Consider the following 19,177-nt stretch of genomic DNA (forward strand, 5'->3'; position numbering starts at 1 on the left):
TAGTAAATGTCAAAGTGTAATTTATATTCTGATTTAGAGTCTAGGATAAATCAAGTAAATACTTAATTTTAATGATGAAAAAAATGTCCCATACTCATTGTTGTATTATTCTTTTTAGAGGACCTGCTATTTCAAATTCTTACTAAGTTACACCAGTCTTTTTTAGAAGAAAAGTTTGTTGTGTCAGGTACATGCTACAGGTTGGAGCTGGAAGTCCGTTTTTTCTGCAGAGGTGTCATGTTTGATCAGTGGAAAAACAGAAGGGATGCTCATTTCTGGCTTACATGCATCCTCAGACCCTGGCCAATCATCAGCCAAGCTCGTCTACTCTTTATCCTCTTTGGCCCACTGCAGTCAGATGGTAACATTTCAACATCTTTCAGTTTTGACTGTGCCATAGCCAAAAAATGCTCAGTGTGTAGTTTCATGCTTCCTCTGGAACATTACTGTAAAACACCAAGAACACCTGATGGAAAATATATCTTATTTGCAGATACAAATAGCCACTTGAAAAAAATGAAATGTATTATTCTTCAGAATGCTGGATTATAGCAATCAATAGCTATGGTAATACTCGAACACCTAGATAATAAACTGCCTGTCAAGCATTACACTTTAGTCCATTTTGTATTATTGAGTGACACTCTCTGCTCAGCATATTAAATAACATGCTCTGTAAGTTTAGCTGTAACTCAGAATTCACTTCGGATTGCATCAAGCATCACGTCAAGACCTCAGTCAGTCAACACTGGATATGTCTCAGCTTTATTTCTTGACAGGGTACTGGCAGGAGAAAGAGCAACACTCTGGATTTAACTGTACACCCAGTCTTTAATGATGCCCATTTCAGATCAGTATCCTATATGGGTTTTTATGGAGAGGACTTAAGTGACTTAAGATGAGGGGGGAGTTGCCATGCCATGCTTAGGCGCTCATACCGGTGTCGCCTCTTGAGAGCATGTTAGTTCAGTGGACATATCATGGTGTAATAACTTAATACAGTCATGGGAAAAAGAAAGTACACCCTCCTTTAATTCTTTACAACAGATGTTCAGTGATGTTTGAGGGCATTTGTTTATGCACAGCTCTCTTAAGATCCCACCAATCATCAATCAGCTTGGCCAGTCATCACTTTGATTTTTTTCTTCTTCAGCCATTCAGATGTTGATTTGCTGCTGTAGTTGGGATCATTGTCCTGTAGCATGACCCAGTTTAAGCCCACCTTAAACTGCTGGACAGATGGCCTCACATTCGTCTCAAGAATATTCTGGTATAAAGTGGAGTTCATTGTTGTCTCAATGACTGCAAGCTTCCCAGGTCCTGTGGCTACAAAACAAGCCCAAATCATCACCCCTCTACCACCATGCTTGACAGTTGTTACGGGGAGTTTGTGATGATGTGGTGTGTTTGGTTTTTGCCAAACATGGTTCTGTGCATGATGACAGTCCAAAGGATATTGTTCCAGAACTTTTATGGTTTGTGCAGATGCAATTTTGCAAACCTAAGTCGTGCTGGCATATTCCTAGCCATACTTCCATGAAAGCCATACTTGTTCAGTCTTTTTTCTGAATGTTGGTTCCTTTTTGAGAAAAAATGACTTAATATTAAAATCTGTTCTTTTTTTGGTTGTCACCTGAGGTTAGTTGTTTCCTTATAGCAGTTGGTGAGGACTGCACAATTGTTATTTAGGACCAGAGAAATAAAAATATAGAGTTGAATTGACTTTCTTTAACCAATGACTGTGTCACAGATCACAGCCTGTCTTATAAACAGTTGTTCCGGTTTGACATTGCATTTGCACACAAAATGTAATCTGCAAAGTGCAATCTGCATTTTTTATCTTATTGCTTATCTTCCTCAGGGAAGCTAGGCTGGCAGGATGTGCGGGATGGTGCAGTTGTACATGGTGCCCTGTGGGATTTGGCCAAGGCAATCATCCTCCTTTATGGAAACACTGATAACAAAAGCTGGAGCACTGACACAATTCTTGCCATCATAAATGAGATCATGGGTATTATAATCCTGTATTATGTGTTAGGTTTTTAACATGTGTTTGCAGAAAATTCAGTTATCTGGTTTATATGTATTTGCTAGTCATGCCACAGCCATGGCATATGGAGAATGTGGCACGTCTGCTCATCCTGTGTGGGAATAATATCTGCTACAATGTGCTAGCTAGCAAGGCCATCAATGGCAGGCTCTTTGAGATCTCCCGACTCCTGATTTTCCTTATTCTGGTAAGAAATACATCTGTTTTGTAAGAAACATTTTAAAGCTGTGACACTCAGATTTAAGAAGTGGATAAGAAAAATATGAAAGACACATGTATACTTTATCCTAACAACAATAACAACATTTTCTGTGTTGGATCATAAAAAGACAGTTTTGGAAGGTACATTTGTCCAGGCCTTTCTACTTGTCTGTGAGTGTTTTTACATGTCATGTTAAATGTCTCATACTAGTGGAGGCTGGACTTCTTATTCAGTTATGGAGATATTACTTTGGCAGATGGTTTTGTCTAATGTGGCTTGCAATGCAGCTGAGCAGATGAAGGTTATAGGTTATGCTCAAAAGGCCCAATAGTGGCATCTTGGTGGTACCAGGATTTGAACTGAGGCATCACTGTAATGCAACACAATTATGCCCAGGCAAAGTCTTTCTTAACACACAAATGACCACACATTTTTTCACTGGCAAGTTTCATAAATGGGGTAAACAGGGTGGGCTGTGGGCTAGGCTAAGGCTAAACCCTCACTGACCAACATTCCTCGCCAACATACGGTCTTTGGCGCACAAGATAGACAAACTATTTCTTTGAATTACATGGAAAATGCTTATGGACTGCAATGTTTTGATTTTCGTGGAAACTTGGTTCAACAGTAACACACCAAATAACATGATTGAGCTAGAGGGACTTAACATCTTCAGGGCTGACAGAACAGTTGTGGACTCCGGTAATGGAAAAGCTGAGGGTGCTTGCATATTTGTAAACAAGGCTTGGTATACAGACACTATTGTATCTAAGACCCACTGTTCTGCTGATAAGGAGTTCTGTATTATTAAGTGTAGACCCTTTCACTGCACAAGGTAATCACTGCAGACTCTGTCCCTCTGGAGGTTATCCATGAAAAAATTTGGTGCAGCTGCTAGCAAGTTACAAACAGTGTCTCCGAATGGAGCCTTTATTGGACCCTTGTTACTGGTGATTTAAATCCTGCAAATTTGAGCTCAACATCTTCTACGCTCACTACAACCAGGGAAACACAGAACCTCCCATCAAAGCTGAGCTCCCACCCGGTGACCTGCCGCTGACACTCTCCACCAGTGATGTGTGCTCCACCCTGAGCAGAGTGAATGCATGCAACGCTGTTGGCCCTGATAGACTGGACTGGCTGGATATCACTGATGCTTTGTACAAGAAGGGCCAGAGTTGCCTTCACCTGCTGAGGAGACTAGGGTTTTTTGGAGTGTGCAGGACATTATTAAGGTCATTTTACGATACTGTGGTGGCCTCCGCAATCCTCTACGCTGTAGTCTGCTGGGTGGGAGGCAGTACAGAGCGGGACAATAAGAGATTGAACAAGCTGGTTAGGAGAGCCAGCTCTGTCCTGGGCTGCCCACTGGACTCTGTGGAGGTGGTGGGTGAGAGGAGTATGAACAACACCTCTCACCCCATGTATGGGACTGTTGAGACCCTGTGTAGCTCTTTCAGCAGCAGACTGCTACACCCCCAGTGTAGGAAGGAGCGCTACCGCAGGTCATTCATACCAGTGGCTGTCAGACTTTACAACACTGCATTACAGTGATGTTCAGATGTGCAATATTTTATAATTTTATATAATTTTATTTCTTACAACACCGCATTACTGTGATGTTCAAATGTGCAATATTTTGTAAATTTTATATAATTTTATTTATTTTATTATTCCTAAGGTGTATATATAGTTATAGTTTTAACTTTTCTTTCTTCCTTCCTTTTCTTTCTTCCTGCACTTTAACTGTCTGTGAGCTGCTGTGATAAGTGAATTTCCCCACTGTGGGATCAATAAAGCTTATCTTATCTTATCTTATCTTATCTTATCTGATGGCATCCCAGATGGCCATGTGCTCAGGGCCTGTGCAAACCCTCAATGACTTCTGTCCTGATGCCCTCAACTGCATCATTGCAGGTAGAGAGGCTGATCCTTTCCTATCTGAAATCCTGCCTGCCTTCCACACTGGATCTCCCTCTGTAATTGGGCCCTGGACTTCCTTACTAACAGAACCGCAGTCTGTTTGGCTTGACAGTCTCTATCCTTTTCCTGAACACCGTTGTTCCATGGGGCTATTTACTTAGCCCTATCCTCTACTCCCATTTCACCCATACTGTGTTCCTGTTCATGGCTCCAACTCCATAATTAAGTTTGCAGATAACACTATAGTGGTAGGCTTGATTAGCATTGGGGATGAGAAGGCCTAACATCTTGATGGGAAGAGGTCCAACATCTTGGAGTGTGGTGTCCCGACAACTTGACCCGCAACACCCAGAAGACCACAAAGCTGATCTTGGACAACTGGAGAACCAAGAGGAGCTATGTGCACACCCCTGTCTACATTAGTAGGGCTGAGGTAGCATGTGTGTCCAGCTTCAAGAACATGGCTAACCCTAATCATGTACTGTTCACTCCTCACCCATCCAGGAAGAACAGTAGGACCCACCGGCAGACTAAGAAATAGCTTCTTCTCAGTTGTCAGTCTGCTGAACTCCATATAGTGGCGCTAATCCCCCTTCCCCAAACTCCTCCATTGCTCTTTTCCCACAGACTATCCGCACTATATGGCCAAAATTTTGTGGACACCTGACTATCACACCCATATGTGCTTTTTGAACATCCCATTCTAGATTTAGTCCCCAGTTTGATGTTATAATAACCTCCACTCTTCTGGGAAGGCTTTCCACTAGATGTTGAAACGTGGCTGTGGCAATTTGTGGTCACTAAGCCAAAGTAGCATTAGTGAGTTCAGGCACTGATGTTGGGTGAGGAGGCCTGGGCTGCAGTCATCATTCCAAGTTCATCCCAAGGGTGTTCAGTGGGGTTGAGGTCAGGGCTCTGTGCAGGACTCTCAAGTTCTTCCACTCCAACCTTGGCAAACCATGTCTTTATGGAGCTCACTTTGTGCACAGGGGCACTGTCATGCTGGAACAGGTTTGGTATGTTCTCAGCATCCAATAGGCAGAGGCTATTTACTGCTCCTTACACATCAGCAATATTGTGTTATGCTCAGTGCTGAATACTTAAATACTGTATATTCATATCCGTGGCTGAATACTCAATGTAATTTGAACTTCAATTACATTACTTAAAAAGGGTAACTTATTCAGATTACATTTAGAATACATATATAATAGCACAGTTGGTTCTTGCAGTGTTTTTGGTTGGTAGCTGTATGTTATGCAAAGCCCCTCTAACTAGTGAGTTTGTTTATTACTTGTTTATCATATATAGATTAAAAAGAAACATGGATTGACAACACCAGACAATCCCATCACATTCACATGCATTCAATATTGACTATTGTATAATAAATTTAGACACCTTGGATTGTTTAACAATATCTATAGGAGTCATAGGAATATGTTTTGATGTGTCCAGATAGGGTGCCCATAACTGGGTTTTTAAAAAAGAGGAGGTGGGTTGACAGTCGATCCATGCCTCCAAATTAATAAATCTTTATTACTTTACTTGCTATTGACATATAAATGCCAGTTCTACAATCAGTAGATTTGATGACTAAAAAACATAAGTAAAAAATACTTACTAACCCATCGTTAAACACACGAAAATAATATACACCGCCATAACATAAAAAAACCACCTGCCTAATATTGTGTAGGTCCCCTTATGCCGCCAAAACAGCTCTGACCCATCGAGGCACGGACTCCACAAGACCTCTGAAGGTGTGCTGTGGTATCTGGCACCAAGACGTTAGCAGCAGATTCTTTAAGTCCTGTAAGTTGTGAGGGGGGCCTCCATGGATCCGACTTGTTTATCCAGCACTTCCCACAGACGCTCCATCGGATTGAGATCTGGGGAATTTGGAGGCCAAATTAACACCTTGAACTCTTTGTCATGTTCCTGAAACCATTCCTGAACAATTTTTGCAGTGCGGCAGGGTGTATTATCCTGCTGAAAGAGGCCACTGCCATTAGGGAATACCGTTGCCATGAAGTGGTGTATTTGGCCTGCAACAATGTTTAGGTAGGTGATACATGTCAAAGTAACATCCACATGAATGCCAGGACCCAAGAGTTCCAAGCAGAACATTGCCCAGAGCATCACACTGCCTCCGCCGGCTTGCCTTTTTCCCATCGTGCATCCTGGTGCCATCTCTTCCCCAGGTAAGCGGCACACACACACCCGGCCATCCACATGATGTAAAAGAAAACTTGATTCATCAGATCAGGCCACCTTCTTCCATTGCTCCATGGTCCAGTTCTGATGCTTATGTGCCCATTGTAGGCACTTTCAGCGGTGGACGGGGGTCATGGGCACTCTGACTGATCTCTGGCTACGCAGCCCCATCCACAGCAAGATGCAATGCACTGTGTGTTCTGACATCTTTCTGTCATAGCCAGCATTAACTTTTTCTGTAGTTTGTGCTACGGTAGTTCTTCTGTGGGATCGGACCAGACGGGCTAGCCTTCGCTCCCCACGAGCGTCAGTGAGCCTTGTGAGCCCATGACCACATACCGGGAACACCCCACAAGACCTGCAATTTTGGAGATGGTCTGACCCAGTCGTCTAGCCATCACAATTTTTCCTGCTTTCAACACTTCAACTTCGAGAACTGACTGCTCTCTTGCTGCCTAATATATATAACACCCCTTTACAGGTGCCATTGTAATGAGATAATCAATGTTATTCACTTTACTTGTCAGTGGTTTTAAGCTTATAGCTGATCAGTGTATAGGCTATACGATGGTTATTTATAGAGCTTTTTCACACTTCCGTGTTACAGATTGTCAGGTCAGCTCCTCCTAGGGTCAGCCTATTTTAGCATGCTGAGTCCCTTCTTACAGGATGATTTCCTTTTTTCCACTGCTGTCTACTGAGAGTTTTAAATACAGTTTTAAGAGCTTTTTCAAGTATCAGTGCATTGTTACCCATTCAGGTTTTAGCCAGCCTGCAGTCTCACAAAACATTCACTGCAGACATCTGTCTAACTCATTTTTTCCATTTAAAAATGAGGGCATTTTGGAGCTCACCTAAAGACACCTATTCACACCTGGGGGCAAGTTAGCATAGCCAGTCCACCTACCTGCATGTTTTTGAGCAGTGGGAAGAAAACGGAGAACCTGGAGGAAACCCACATACACAGACAGAACACGCACAACCCAAGTACAGGATCAAGCCCAGGGACCCTCAAAATGTGAGGCAGAAATGCTGCCCACAAATGAAAAGACCTCTCAAAAGCTGTGAAATAACTTAGTGAACAAGCTTCAATTAGATTAGATTCAACTTTATTGTCATTGTGCAGAGCTTTGAATTGTGCACAACATTTAAACCAGGGGTGTCCAGAAAGGGCCAGTGTGGGTGCATGTTTTCATTCCAACTAAGCAGAAGCCACACCTGAGTCTACTGAAATCCAAGATCAACTGATTAAACAGGTGGAATCAGGTGTGGCTCCTGCTTGATTGGAATGAAAACCTGGACCCACACCGGCCCTTTGCGGATAAGATTGGACACCCCTGATACGTTGGACACGTTTGTTTTATTCACATGTGAAATGAAGCAAAAAAACAAACACAGAAATGGAATGATCATTCTTAAACTATACATGAAAAGTGTCTGTTTTAATATTTCTTTTTGATTACTTAAAATGTATGTCAGTTTGTACGTTTAAATTCTGTTCAGAGTGAAAAAAAGCACTGTCTTGAAATTGCTGAATAGGTTTTTTAATAATACAAAAGCTTATACATTGTCACTGTACCAGGTGAGTGAGAAGGATGGTTACTGCATGAACTGGGTAGTTAAGATGATCCAGCAGGTGTGCCAGGTTTTCTCAGTGGCCTTGGAGAAGCGGGCCTTCATTGAGAGAATGGAGAATATGTTCTCTGAAGTCACCATGGAACTTGTTGAGCTTGTAATGGCAGGTGAGAACAGAACCCAAGGCTTAAATTTAAGCTTGTCTCATGGCAAATTAAAAGAACTGGTGTTGAGCATAACCATGACTGTGTATGTTTAAACAAATGCAAACCCAGATAAATCACATGATTCCATATTTAAGTGCAGTTTGTTAGCTCCAACACAGAGATTCACTGTAATCTGAGAAATTATGTTTATTATGTGAATTTTTTATCAAACAGGACATCGAAATGGAGAGCTAGACACTGCATTAAGAAGTCTGAACAGCCTCTTGATTGCGAATGCCCATTTTCACACAGAGATTGTCTGTATATTCCTCAAGAAAGAGTGAGCTCAGAACAAGACTTTCTAAGAAATTCAGAGGTTAGAAAAGACAGCCTATGAGAATTTAATGGTATGAATACACATAGTTCTTCACCATTCGGTCAGTTTGGTTGAATAGTCAGTCAGTAGACCTTCCATTTGTGACACTGTGTTACTGAACATGCTTGAGGCAGGGCTTAGAGATCCAGATAGAAATTAATGTAACTACAAAGTCCTAAGGCACTGAACCAAGACCTAAAATATGTGATGGTTTTGAAAGTTTTAACATCATTAATCTTGCCCAGCTTCAGTCCTGGAAGACTGGAGTTTAGCACAGTTGGATTTCCCTGCTGCATTACACCCAGTAAACCTGATAACCAACAGTATGGCAAGTCAAAATTTGCCATATACTCACTGAGCTCTGAACTTGATTCACAGAAATAGTGTTAAAAAGATACTTCTTGTACACTTGCAATAAAATAATTGTTTGCACAAACCATATTCAGTACATCTTTAAGCAGACCTTTGTTACTTCAAGGTAGGTCCAAGTATGTACATTATTGAAATGTCATGCTGAGCAGTGTCTCTGTGTCTGTATCTGTGCTCTGTCATCAGCTGTAGAACAGTAACCATAAAATAAGCTTATAATATCATATAATATCCATAATATAAGCTTGTAATATACATCAATTCATTAATGGTCAGATAAATAAATGTTGGTTCTGTAACCCGATTTTATTCATTCCTTCTAAGATGCTACTGAGCAATGAGTTATTTACAGATTTTGAGTTGAATAATTGAAAACTGGAATATACCATATGGTTCAATGTTTGTAAACAGGGTGAGCATTTGCTAAATTTTGCTAAATATTTTCTAGTTATAAAAGATGTTCTGCAATGTAAAGCTTGTAAAGGAAAAATAAAATAAATGTGATTTTTTTTTTTTTTTTGAGGTGATACACAGCCAAAAGTACATCATTTGTATTTCTGGTTCTTTGTACATTTATTAAGTATGTATTTATAATGTGTTTTATTAAACATCATATATATATAATTTTTGTAAATGATAAAAAAATAATAATAAAATTAAATAAATGAAAGTGTGTTTAGTCTAGTTTGACAAAGATCTACAAAGAGGTAATGTGCAAAAAAAAAAAAAAAAAAAATCAGATGTACGAACAATTTTATTATTGCATATATTGATACCAAGTACACCTTTCTGTTAGTTTGTTTTTGTATTTAACAAATATCAGAAGAGCTCAGAAAAGAGCTAAAATAAAAGGAAAAGCCATGCAATTAGAAAAGGAGAAACGTTTACACCCTTTGAAATTCGACTTGACTGAAAATTGTTTCAAAATTACATTAATGGTCATATTCAAACATTTTCTTTTTTTATTACAGGACCACACTGATGCACTTTATAGCCTTACTGAAATGTCATTGAAAATATGATCGTTTTCATTTAAATCACATGTGGACAACTTTATATAGTGTGCTGTAGCTATATTTAGACATTTATTTTTCAAAGTTGTATAGTCATCCCATCATGTATCTATATTTTCAGTGATGACTCAGATGATTTCTCATTTCTCATCTCATTGTAGATGATTTCTCATTTTTCAGTATAAACAATAGGTTTATATTAATGTGCTCATTCTAACACGTTATTGATTATTCTTTATAGGTTCTGATTCACAAGGATGTGTATGGCAGACACTCCACATAATGCCCTCTGGTTTAATTTTCAGTCTCTCCTCATGAGTATGAGCATCAAAAGACTTTTCTAAAATCAGTTCAACATTAACAATGTCTGCCATTTCATGCCAAAAGCAGCTAAGCTGCTAGCTGAAGAAGATAGTGACAGCTAGCTAGCTAGAATTATAAACAAAAAAAATCCAGAAATGAATGCAAATAAAAGAAATTTATTATTTTTAAAAAATATTTACAATTTACACCACTAATGCAAGCTGGCATTAATATGTTTGAGATGTTAGTCATGTTCATTATTGTTTCAGTGATTGGCAGTTGTTTATGAGGTTCTACCGTCTTGATTCATCATAAGGAGAAGCCATGCGTGCAGAGGTGGAATAAACAAAGACTGCACTGTTCAACAAATGTTGAGATGTGTTTTTCTGTGCAAAAACTCATCCCCTCTCTGCCATCACCATCATTATTGCATGCCGTACCCCAAGTGCAGCCTATAGGTGACCAGATTTAATCGCCGGCGATTTATGCACTGTCAATATTAATCACTAGACATCCCGTGAATGCAAACAACACTCTGCCGCATTAATATCTGTGCCGTCTCCTTAGAGGAAGGGAGCTATGGTAGGGCCACAAATTTGCAGGCCAACTAGGACCTGGATCGTCATGTTGCCCCTGGACTTGGGAAGACCTGTAACAAAGTCCAGGGACACAAGGGACCATGGCCAAATAGTGCAGAGCCAGTTTCAAAGTACAACCTAGGTCTTGATTCAGTTGGGGGTGGAAGCTGGAGGAAAGGTCAACACCAGGTTGCTAGGCATCTCATGAATGCACACAACGTGCTGCTGCATTAATAGCTGTGCCATCTCCTTAGCAGAAGGGAGCTTAGGTAGGGCCACGAGGAAGGCGAGGGACCATGGGCTGTTGGAGATAGAGAGGGGATGAAGAAGGCCTGCAGGTTTAGTGCAGGGGGGCCTTATTGTAGGCACACACCTGGCATTTTGCAGTAAAGTCTTGGCTGTCGTTCTCTGTCCTCAGCCACAAAATGCTACGAAATTTAAGGGTCCTGGTCACTCCTGGGTGTCTGGAGAATGGGGAGGCATGCCCCCAGTCAAAGACCTACTGGCTTGCTGTGGTGGGGACATATAATTTGCCCTGGTATAGCGATCACACACGAACTTTAAAACAGACCACTCGAAAACTAGAACGTAAATGGCGTCAAACTAACTTGGTAGTATTTCAAATAGCATGGAAGGAGAGCCTTTTGAGCTATAAGAAAGCTCTTAGTGCTGCTAGATCAGTGTATCTCTCCACCCTAATTGAAGATAACAGAAATAATCCTAGATTCCTATTTAATACTGTAGCAAAATTAACTAGGAATAAGACCACAATAGAAACACGCACACAATCATTATATAGTAGCGATGACTTCATGAATTTTTTCTATGGTAAAATTGAAAATATCAGGCTAGAAATTCAGACTATTAATTTAAAACTGGACAGTTCTATAACTAACCCTGTAGATGATAATATGATAATATTAGATAAACAACTACAACGCTTTACTCCCCTTGAAGAGACTGAACTAATTTCACTAATTTCATCATCAAAATCATCAACCTGTATGCTAGATCCTTTACCTACTTGTTTCCTCAAACAGATAATTCCTGAAACAATCAATCCTCTTTTAAAGATAATCAATTCTTCCCTTAGCATTGGCTATGTACCTAAATCTTTTAAATTAGCAGTTATCAAGCCCCTGATTAAAAAAACCTGACCTTGACCCCTGTCAGCTGTCTAACTATAGACCAATATCAAACCTCCCCTTTATTTCCAAGGTCCTAGAAAAGGTTGTAGCACAGCAGCTATGGTCATACTTACATAGGAATAACATTCATGAAATGTATCAGTCAGGATTTAGGCCTCATCATAGCACAGAGACAGCACTGGTAAAAGTTGTAAATGACTTACTACTGGCCTCTGATCAGGGTTGTGTCTCCTTGCTGGTGCTGCTTGACCTTAGTGCAGCTTTTGATACCATTGATCATGCTGTTCTCCTCGATAGACTAGAAAATGTAGTAGGCATTAAGGGAATAGCCCTTTCCTGGCTCAGGTCTTATTTGACTGATCGTTATCAGTTTGTAAACGTAAATGGTGACTTCTCTTCTCATACTAAGGTAAAGTTTGGTGTCCCGCAAGGCTCTGTTTTAGGCCCACTGCTCTTTTCTCTATATATGCTACCTCTGGGTAAAATTATCCGTAAGCATGGTATTAGCTTCCACTGTTATGCTGATGACACACAGTTGTATGTTTCAGCAAAGCCAGATGACAGACACCAGCTTAATAAAGTTGAGGAATGTGTAAAAGACATTAGAAACTGGATGCTTATTAACTTTCTCTTACTTAATTCTGACAAGACAGAAGTACTTGTACTACGACCACATGCAGCTAGAAGTAAGCTTTCTGATTACATAATAACTCTGGATGACCTTTCTGTTTCATCATGTGCAGCAGTAAAAGACCTTGGTGTGATTATCGACTCTAGTCTTTCTTTTGAAGCTCATGTAGATAATATAGCTAGGATTGCTTTCTTTCATCTCAGAAATATTGCTAAAATAAGAAATATATTGTCACTACACGATGCAGAAAAATTAGTTCATGCTTTTGTTACCTCTAGTTTGGATTATTGTAATGCCTTACTGTCTGGATGTTCCAGTAGATGCATAAACAAGCTCCAGTTAGTCCAGAATGCAGCAGCGAGAGTCCTTACTAGAACCCCTATCTTATCCACACTGCATTGGCTCCCAATCAAATTTCGTATTGATTATAAAATACTACTATTGACCTATAAAGCACTAAATGGTCTCGCGCCACAGTACCTGAGCGAACTTTTGGTCTTTTATGATCCGTCACACCTACTCAGATCAAAAGGTGCAGGCTGTTTGTTGGTACCTCGAATAATGCGGGCTACAGCTGGGGGTAGAGCTTTCTCTTACAAAGCCCCACAGTTATGGAACAGCCTTCCACTTAGTGTTCGGGGCTCAGACACAGTCTCAGTGTTTAAGACTAGGCTGAAAACATATTTGTTTAGTCAAGCCTTTTATGAATAGTTTTCTTAGGTACAGGGGCAGGTCTGGAGGGTTTCACAGGCATAGAGTGTTGTGGTGAACTGGGATGTTTGGATGCTGTCGCCCCCCCCACTCTCTCACGTTCACGTTCAAGACGCTAGTCTTGTCGGAGTCCCTGCTTGCACTCTGCATGCAAAGTACATCATGCTTAACCATTAGAGGACAAAAGCTCACCCAACAATCTCTTCCTTTCTCTCCATCTCTCTCTCTCCCTCACTCTCTGTCGAGCTACACATGCTACTTCTGAGATGCCAGTGATGCCAGTGATCCTGACCCCTTCTGCTCCTCCTCACTGCCTGACCCATCCTGATGCCCTACTTCTGGTTGGAGTTCTCATCGGTTGAGATCGCTCGCTGCTGCTGGGGGTGGCCCCATATGGATTGCCTGAAGAACTGTTTGGATTGCTGGGGATGGTGCCACCTGGGGGCAGTGGAGATGGCTTGGGGATCTCATATGGGGAGCTGTACTGTAATGGCTTGGGACTGCGATTGCTGTAGTGGCTTTGGGGTTGTAATTGCCATGAGCAGCTTCATACTCTGGACTCCATCAGTGGACAGTGGATAGATTTTAACCAGCTGGACTTCTTGCAAAAACTGTGATGAATTTATTGGTTGCACAATTGTACTATTTGTCCATATAGTACACAAAAATAGAAGGGATTTATTTATAATCGCACTATCCGTTGCACCCAGATGAGGATGGGTTCCCTTTTGAGCCTGGTTCCTCTCAAGGTTTCTTACTCATATCATCTCGGGGAGTTTTTCCTTGCCGCCGTCGCCACTGGCTTGCTCATTAGGGATAAATTCACAGTGATAATTTCAAATATTTACAATATATTTTTGTGAATCCATTTATTTCTGTAAAGCTGCTTTTGACAATGTCCATTGTTAAAAGCGCTATACAAATAAAATTGAATTGAATTGAATTAATTTGCCCGAGTAACCGCCTTCCGGGTCGGGCTCTTGCCATAAGGCTTCTCTGATGGCTGTCTTGAGAGCCCAGTGGAGTGTGTGTATATATATATATATATATATATATATATATATATATATATATATACAATACTATGCATATATGCTTTGATAGTTTGATTTTGAAAGTACAAACTTTGTTATAGATTTTTATTTTATGACTTCTACATTACTGATTCAGTACAAAAACATTTTAGAATTCCAAACATTAGTTTTCCAGATTTTTTAAATGTTACAGAAAAATGTTTGTATGTCAGTAAAGAAAGCAGCATATTACATAAGAGACCACTTTTTAGACAAAAAAACATAATGAAGGCTGCAAAAATAAGAAGCAAGTGCAACAGTCAAAGTCTCCAGAAGAACTGTGGCTGCTTCTGCAAGATGCTCAATAAAACTTACCAGCTAATTTCCTTATAAAACTGCACAAATTGTACCTGAGACTACTATTTACAAAAAAAAAAAAAAGCGAAGGATCATCAAACCAAATTCTGACTTTGTTTAATTTATTACTGTTTACTGCTCTTTATAGTATTTTTTTAATGTAGAAACATTTAGTTTCAGTATTTTTGAAGGCATCTTTGCTCTACAGCATTTCTTTGCATGTGCCTAAAACTTTTGCACAGTTCTGTATATATAGTGCTGATCTAGGATTTTCACACACAAATTCAGGGATTTTCTGTGTAGAGTTTACACAGAATGGTGTGAGAAGCAGAAAAGTTCTCAGAGTTCTCAGAGTAGAATGACCAGAGAGGTGTGACCTGCCAGGAAGTCTATAGTAACTCAAATAAGAACTCTCTACAACCATGGTGAGCAGAAAAGCATGTCAGAAAGCACAGCACATCAAAACTTGTGGTGGATTGGCTGCAAGAAGACCACATCAGGTTCCACTCCTGTCAGCCAAGAACAAGAATCTGAGGTGCAGACTGACCAAATCTGGACAGTTGAAGACTAGAAAAAGACCAGGTGGTTCTAATCTCATACTGCCCTGTTTGGGTGTGTCTGTGGCCATGATAGCCTCAGATTCTTGTTCTTAACTGAGAGGAGTGAAACCTGATGTAGTCTTCTGCTGTTGTAGCCCATCCACCTCAAGGTTTGATGTATTGTGTGTTCTGAGATGTTTTCCTGCTCACCAGCAGATCATCAGTTTCAGCAGACTTTATGCACTGTGCTGCTGCCTTATGATTGGCTGATTGTATAACTGCATAAAATGAGCAGGGACAGTCCGAATATTTACAGTAATATAACACACTACCATGTTACATTAAGGTGACAACTGCAAATTTTTCCTCCATTGAAGTATAAGGCTTTTATATGTTCTAAATGTTATTGGCCTATAAACTATGTTTTTGGTCAGTTTTTCGTCCCTGTGGTGTGAATAATAATATAACTTACTAAAATTTAATCTAATGTAGTTATCTTGATTCAGTCATATTAAATAACATTTATGATTAAATTAAAACCAGTTAATTTAGAAGTTACAACATACAGTATCGCAGATTTTTAGATGACCTGACAGAACATTTTTATAGGGCAGGCCAAGTATCCACTGAAATTTATTTGGTTGCGTGTTGTGTGATTCCCATATATACCTAGATAAAATTATATTAGAAAGATGTATTTTATCCCAAGCATTTTTTAATTTCCACGTAAACAAGAGAGTGTTGCACCAATGGCTGCATATGAGATTTCCCTTTTAAGACCAGGCAGAAAAAGAGAAAAGTGCTTTGAAAGATGAGACTACTTCACTTGTTAAAGGAGGACAAGGCCTATCTTCAGTCTAAATTGGCTCATAAGGTAGAATTTATCCAGGAACTCATTTCTACCAAGAAGGACGAAATTCCTGGTCCAAGTGGATACTCAGGTGGGTGGTGAAGTTTTAGACTTCATATGATGTTAATGTAATAATCACTATCTTGTGGCCTTCTGAGGTTAAAAATCTTAGTTGTACCCAACAGATGAATCAGACTCAAAGAAAACTCAGCCACTTGAAAAGTCTGGTGAATCGGATGATGACTCCTCTGTACTGTCTGACTCTTCTGTGGAACTGCCAAAGAAGCCCACAGTGCGTAAATACACAAGGCAAATGCCGGTACCCAAAAGTGGTGAATCGGATGATGACTCCTCTGTACTGTACTTAATCCTCACATGGTGCAATCTTGATGTTTAGGTTTTGGATGATAACTTCTATTACAGTGAAGTGCTAATTATTATAGGGCACGTTCTGTTGTTGAATCAGTCATCCTTCTCTGCATGTAAATTCCAGCATTCAAAAGTTCCATATTGCTTTAATATTAAGGTAATTACAGTGTATATCTATTTCTCTGTTTTTTTTCTTTAGTGAAGAACACTGAAGACTTTGTGGCAAGGTACACTCTGGCACTAGAGGCTGTCAAAAAGGGGAGCTCTATGAGAGCTGCCTTTCAGAGCAAGGAAATGGACCGAGCTACCATTGCCCATACAGCAGTAGTAGCTTAATTGAAATTAGCTGCTCCTGAGGTCTTTGAAACCATCACTCCATGGAATGAGCGTGTGGAGAAGCTGCAATCAGCAGGGACATCAAAGAGACAATTTTCCAGAGGAAAAATGATGGAGAACTTTTGCCAATAGCCAGCACCTTCTGAGACACATGGTGTGTCAGCCACTTGTTCTTAATGCACTTGTTCATCTCGAGCATTTCTTGATGTCAGGAATTTGGCTAGAAATTTTGACTTGTTAAAAGCTCTAGCTCCTCAGCCATATGCAAGGCAATGAACACTACTGTTCTGCCCTTTGTATCAAACACCTTGCTTGATTTGGCAGTCAGATAACGCCTCCCAAAGACAACAGAGTCGAGGAATCATTTCTTTGCTTTACTGTTGAACATGGAATAACGTAAAACTGCAACAAACAACAAAATAAAGACTTATATGTGTGCAAAGCCAATAATATGTTAATCACATAAGCATGACAAAGGCTCTTTACACAGTGCATAGCTAGCATCAGGTCTATCAGAAACAGATTGTACAATTAACGCAATATTAAAAAATACAATATTATCCTCTGGCATATAAGATATGACAAATTAAAGTAAACGTGCAAAAGAATTATAATGTGGCAGTGTCCTCCTACCGAATGTGCCTTCGGATCAACTTAAATTCAATTCATTTTTATTTGTATAGCGCTTTTTTACAAAGGTCATTGTCTCAAAGCAGCTTTACACAAACAAAAGTAAAGTGAAGTGTGTGTGTGTGACGTCTCTGATGTGCAAGCAGGGCGACGGTGGCAAGGAAAAACTCCCTGAAATGGTGATAGGAAGAAACCTTGAGAGGAACCAGACTCAACAGAGAACACATCCTCATATGGGTTTACACTGTAGTGTGTGTGTACAATGTGTGTTTGTGTAGTCCATAGAAAACAGCTGAAGCGTCTTCGTGGCAGTGTGAAGCATTGCCGGTGGACAGGTCCAGAGTGAAGGGGGGGAGGTCTGGATCACCAGCAGCTCAGGAGTGATGCTCATCTGGTCCAGAGCGTAGGGGGGTCTGGATCACCGGCAGCTCAGGAGTGTAGCTCGGCAGAAAAAGAAGGAAAGTGGTTAGGTACACTCACAGTCACCGTGTGGAGATAAAACTTAATGAGGAGTGCAGGGGACTCCGGCAGGACTAGCTATAACAGCGTAACTAAAAGGAGAACCAGGGGGAAACACAGACGTGAGAGATCCCTGATATGTAAGGCATGCAGTCACTCTGCCGTCACAAACCTGAGTGACTAACGAGAGTGAGGAAGACAGCATCCAAACACACCAGATCACCATAACACTCAACATCCACGAGTCCCCCAGATCTACTCCTTTGTCTAAAACACTAGTCGCTAAATGCTAGGTTAAATAAATAAGTCTTCAACCTCGACTTAAACACTGAGACCGTGTCTGCTTCACGTACATTAACTGGGAGGCTATTCCATAATTTTGGGGCTTGGTAAGAGAAAGCTCTGTCCCCTGCCGTGGTTTTGGCAATGCGTGGTACTGATAGACAGCCTGCATCCTTAGAGCGAAGTAGGCGCGGCGGAACGTAAGGTACTAACATATCGCTTAAATACTGCGGAGCGAGACCGTTTAATGCTTTATAGGTTAGGAGTAATATTTTAAAATCGATGCGGAATCTTACTGGGAGCCAGTGTAATGTAGATAAGACTGGCGTGATATGCTCATACTTCCTAGTCCTAGTCAGGACCCTCACTGCTGCGTTCTGAACTATCTGAAGCTTATTTATGCATCTAGACGAACATCCAGATAGTAAAGCATTACAGTAATCTAATCTGGACGTGATAAATGCATGGACTAGTTTTTCAGCATCACTTAGCGAAAGTATATTTCTAATCTTAGCGATATTTCTGAGGTGGAAAAATGCTAACCTGCTTACATTATCTACATGCGCCTCAAATGAGAGATTAGAGTCTATAATCACACCGAGATCTTTTACTGTTAGACTACTTGAAACAGAGAGACCGTCTAAAGTAACAGTATGATCTTTAAACTTACTTTTAGCGGCTTGTGGTCCCAGTACCAGAACCTCTGTTTTTTCCGGGTTTAGCAGGAGAAAGTTGCTTAGCATCCAGTCTCTTATGTCTATCGCACATGCCTCAACTTTCTTTAACTGGCTATTCTCATCTGGCCTAGCTGAGACGTATAACTGTGTGTTGTAGGATCTGAAGTGAACAGGCAAGGAAAGCAAAGAAGCCATAAAGCTAGGAATCCTGCTTCCAGACTTTGCAGACCCAAGTTAAGTACCACTTGTTTACTGATTGCTGGATTTCAACTGCCCTGTGAACAATCAGCAACTGATAGGACATCCTTGACCAGAGGATGAACCCTCTTAGCCAAGAGGAACCTCTGTCAAACTTGTTGATCTAGATCACTGGCCAAGACCAGATGGCTCACCCAACACGATGCTAAAACTGATAATTACAGA

The 19,177-nt window shown here is 40.5% G+C and overlaps 2 protein-coding genes across 3 annotated transcripts in view; one reads left to right on the top strand and one right to left on the bottom strand.

Moving 5' to 3' along the window:
* Positions 1 to 9,355, top strand: part of LOC113546993 (F-box only protein 47) — a 31,745-nt gene extending 22,390 nt beyond the window's left edge. The window contains exons 7-11 of one of the 2 annotated variants that reach the window (XM_026947132.3): positions 188 to 361; positions 1,862 to 2,011; positions 2,095 to 2,237; positions 7,975 to 8,134; positions 8,348 to 9,355. In XM_026947132.3, coding sequence (XP_026802933.1) covers positions 188 to 361; positions 1,862 to 2,011; positions 2,095 to 2,237; positions 7,975 to 8,134; positions 8,348 to 8,457 — 737 coding nt within the window. In that variant the 3' untranslated portion in view covers positions 8,458 to 9,355. Of the gene's footprint in view, positions 1 to 187; positions 1,202 to 1,861; positions 2,012 to 2,094; positions 2,238 to 7,974; positions 8,135 to 8,347 lie in introns of those variants that run through there. The other variant, XR_008301868.1, reaches the window with a different exon arrangement.
* A 7,712-nt stretch (positions 9,356 to 17,067) lies between these two features.
* On the bottom strand, positions 17,068 to 18,967 carry LOC128318309 (uncharacterized). Its single transcript, XM_053233863.1, has one exon. The coding sequence runs from the start codon at positions 18,947 to 18,949 to the stop codon at positions 18,071 to 18,073; it is 879 nt and encodes a 292-aa protein (XP_053089838.1). The 5' UTR covers positions 18,950 to 18,967; the 3' UTR covers positions 17,068 to 18,070.
* Positions 18,968 to 19,177: the final 210 nt, after the last annotated feature.

Source organism: Pangasianodon hypophthalmus, chromosome 5 (genome assembly GCF_027358585.1).
Source record: "Pangasianodon hypophthalmus isolate fPanHyp1 chromosome 5, fPanHyp1.pri, whole genome shotgun sequence".
Taxonomy (NCBI): Eukaryota; Metazoa; Chordata; class Actinopteri; order Siluriformes; family Pangasiidae; genus Pangasianodon; species Pangasianodon hypophthalmus.

Coding starts and splice junctions, on each gene's coding strand:
- LOC128318309 (XM_053233863.1), bottom strand. CDS start 18,949: ATGGCTTCTTTGCTTTCCTTGCCTGTTCACTTCAGATCCTACAACACA.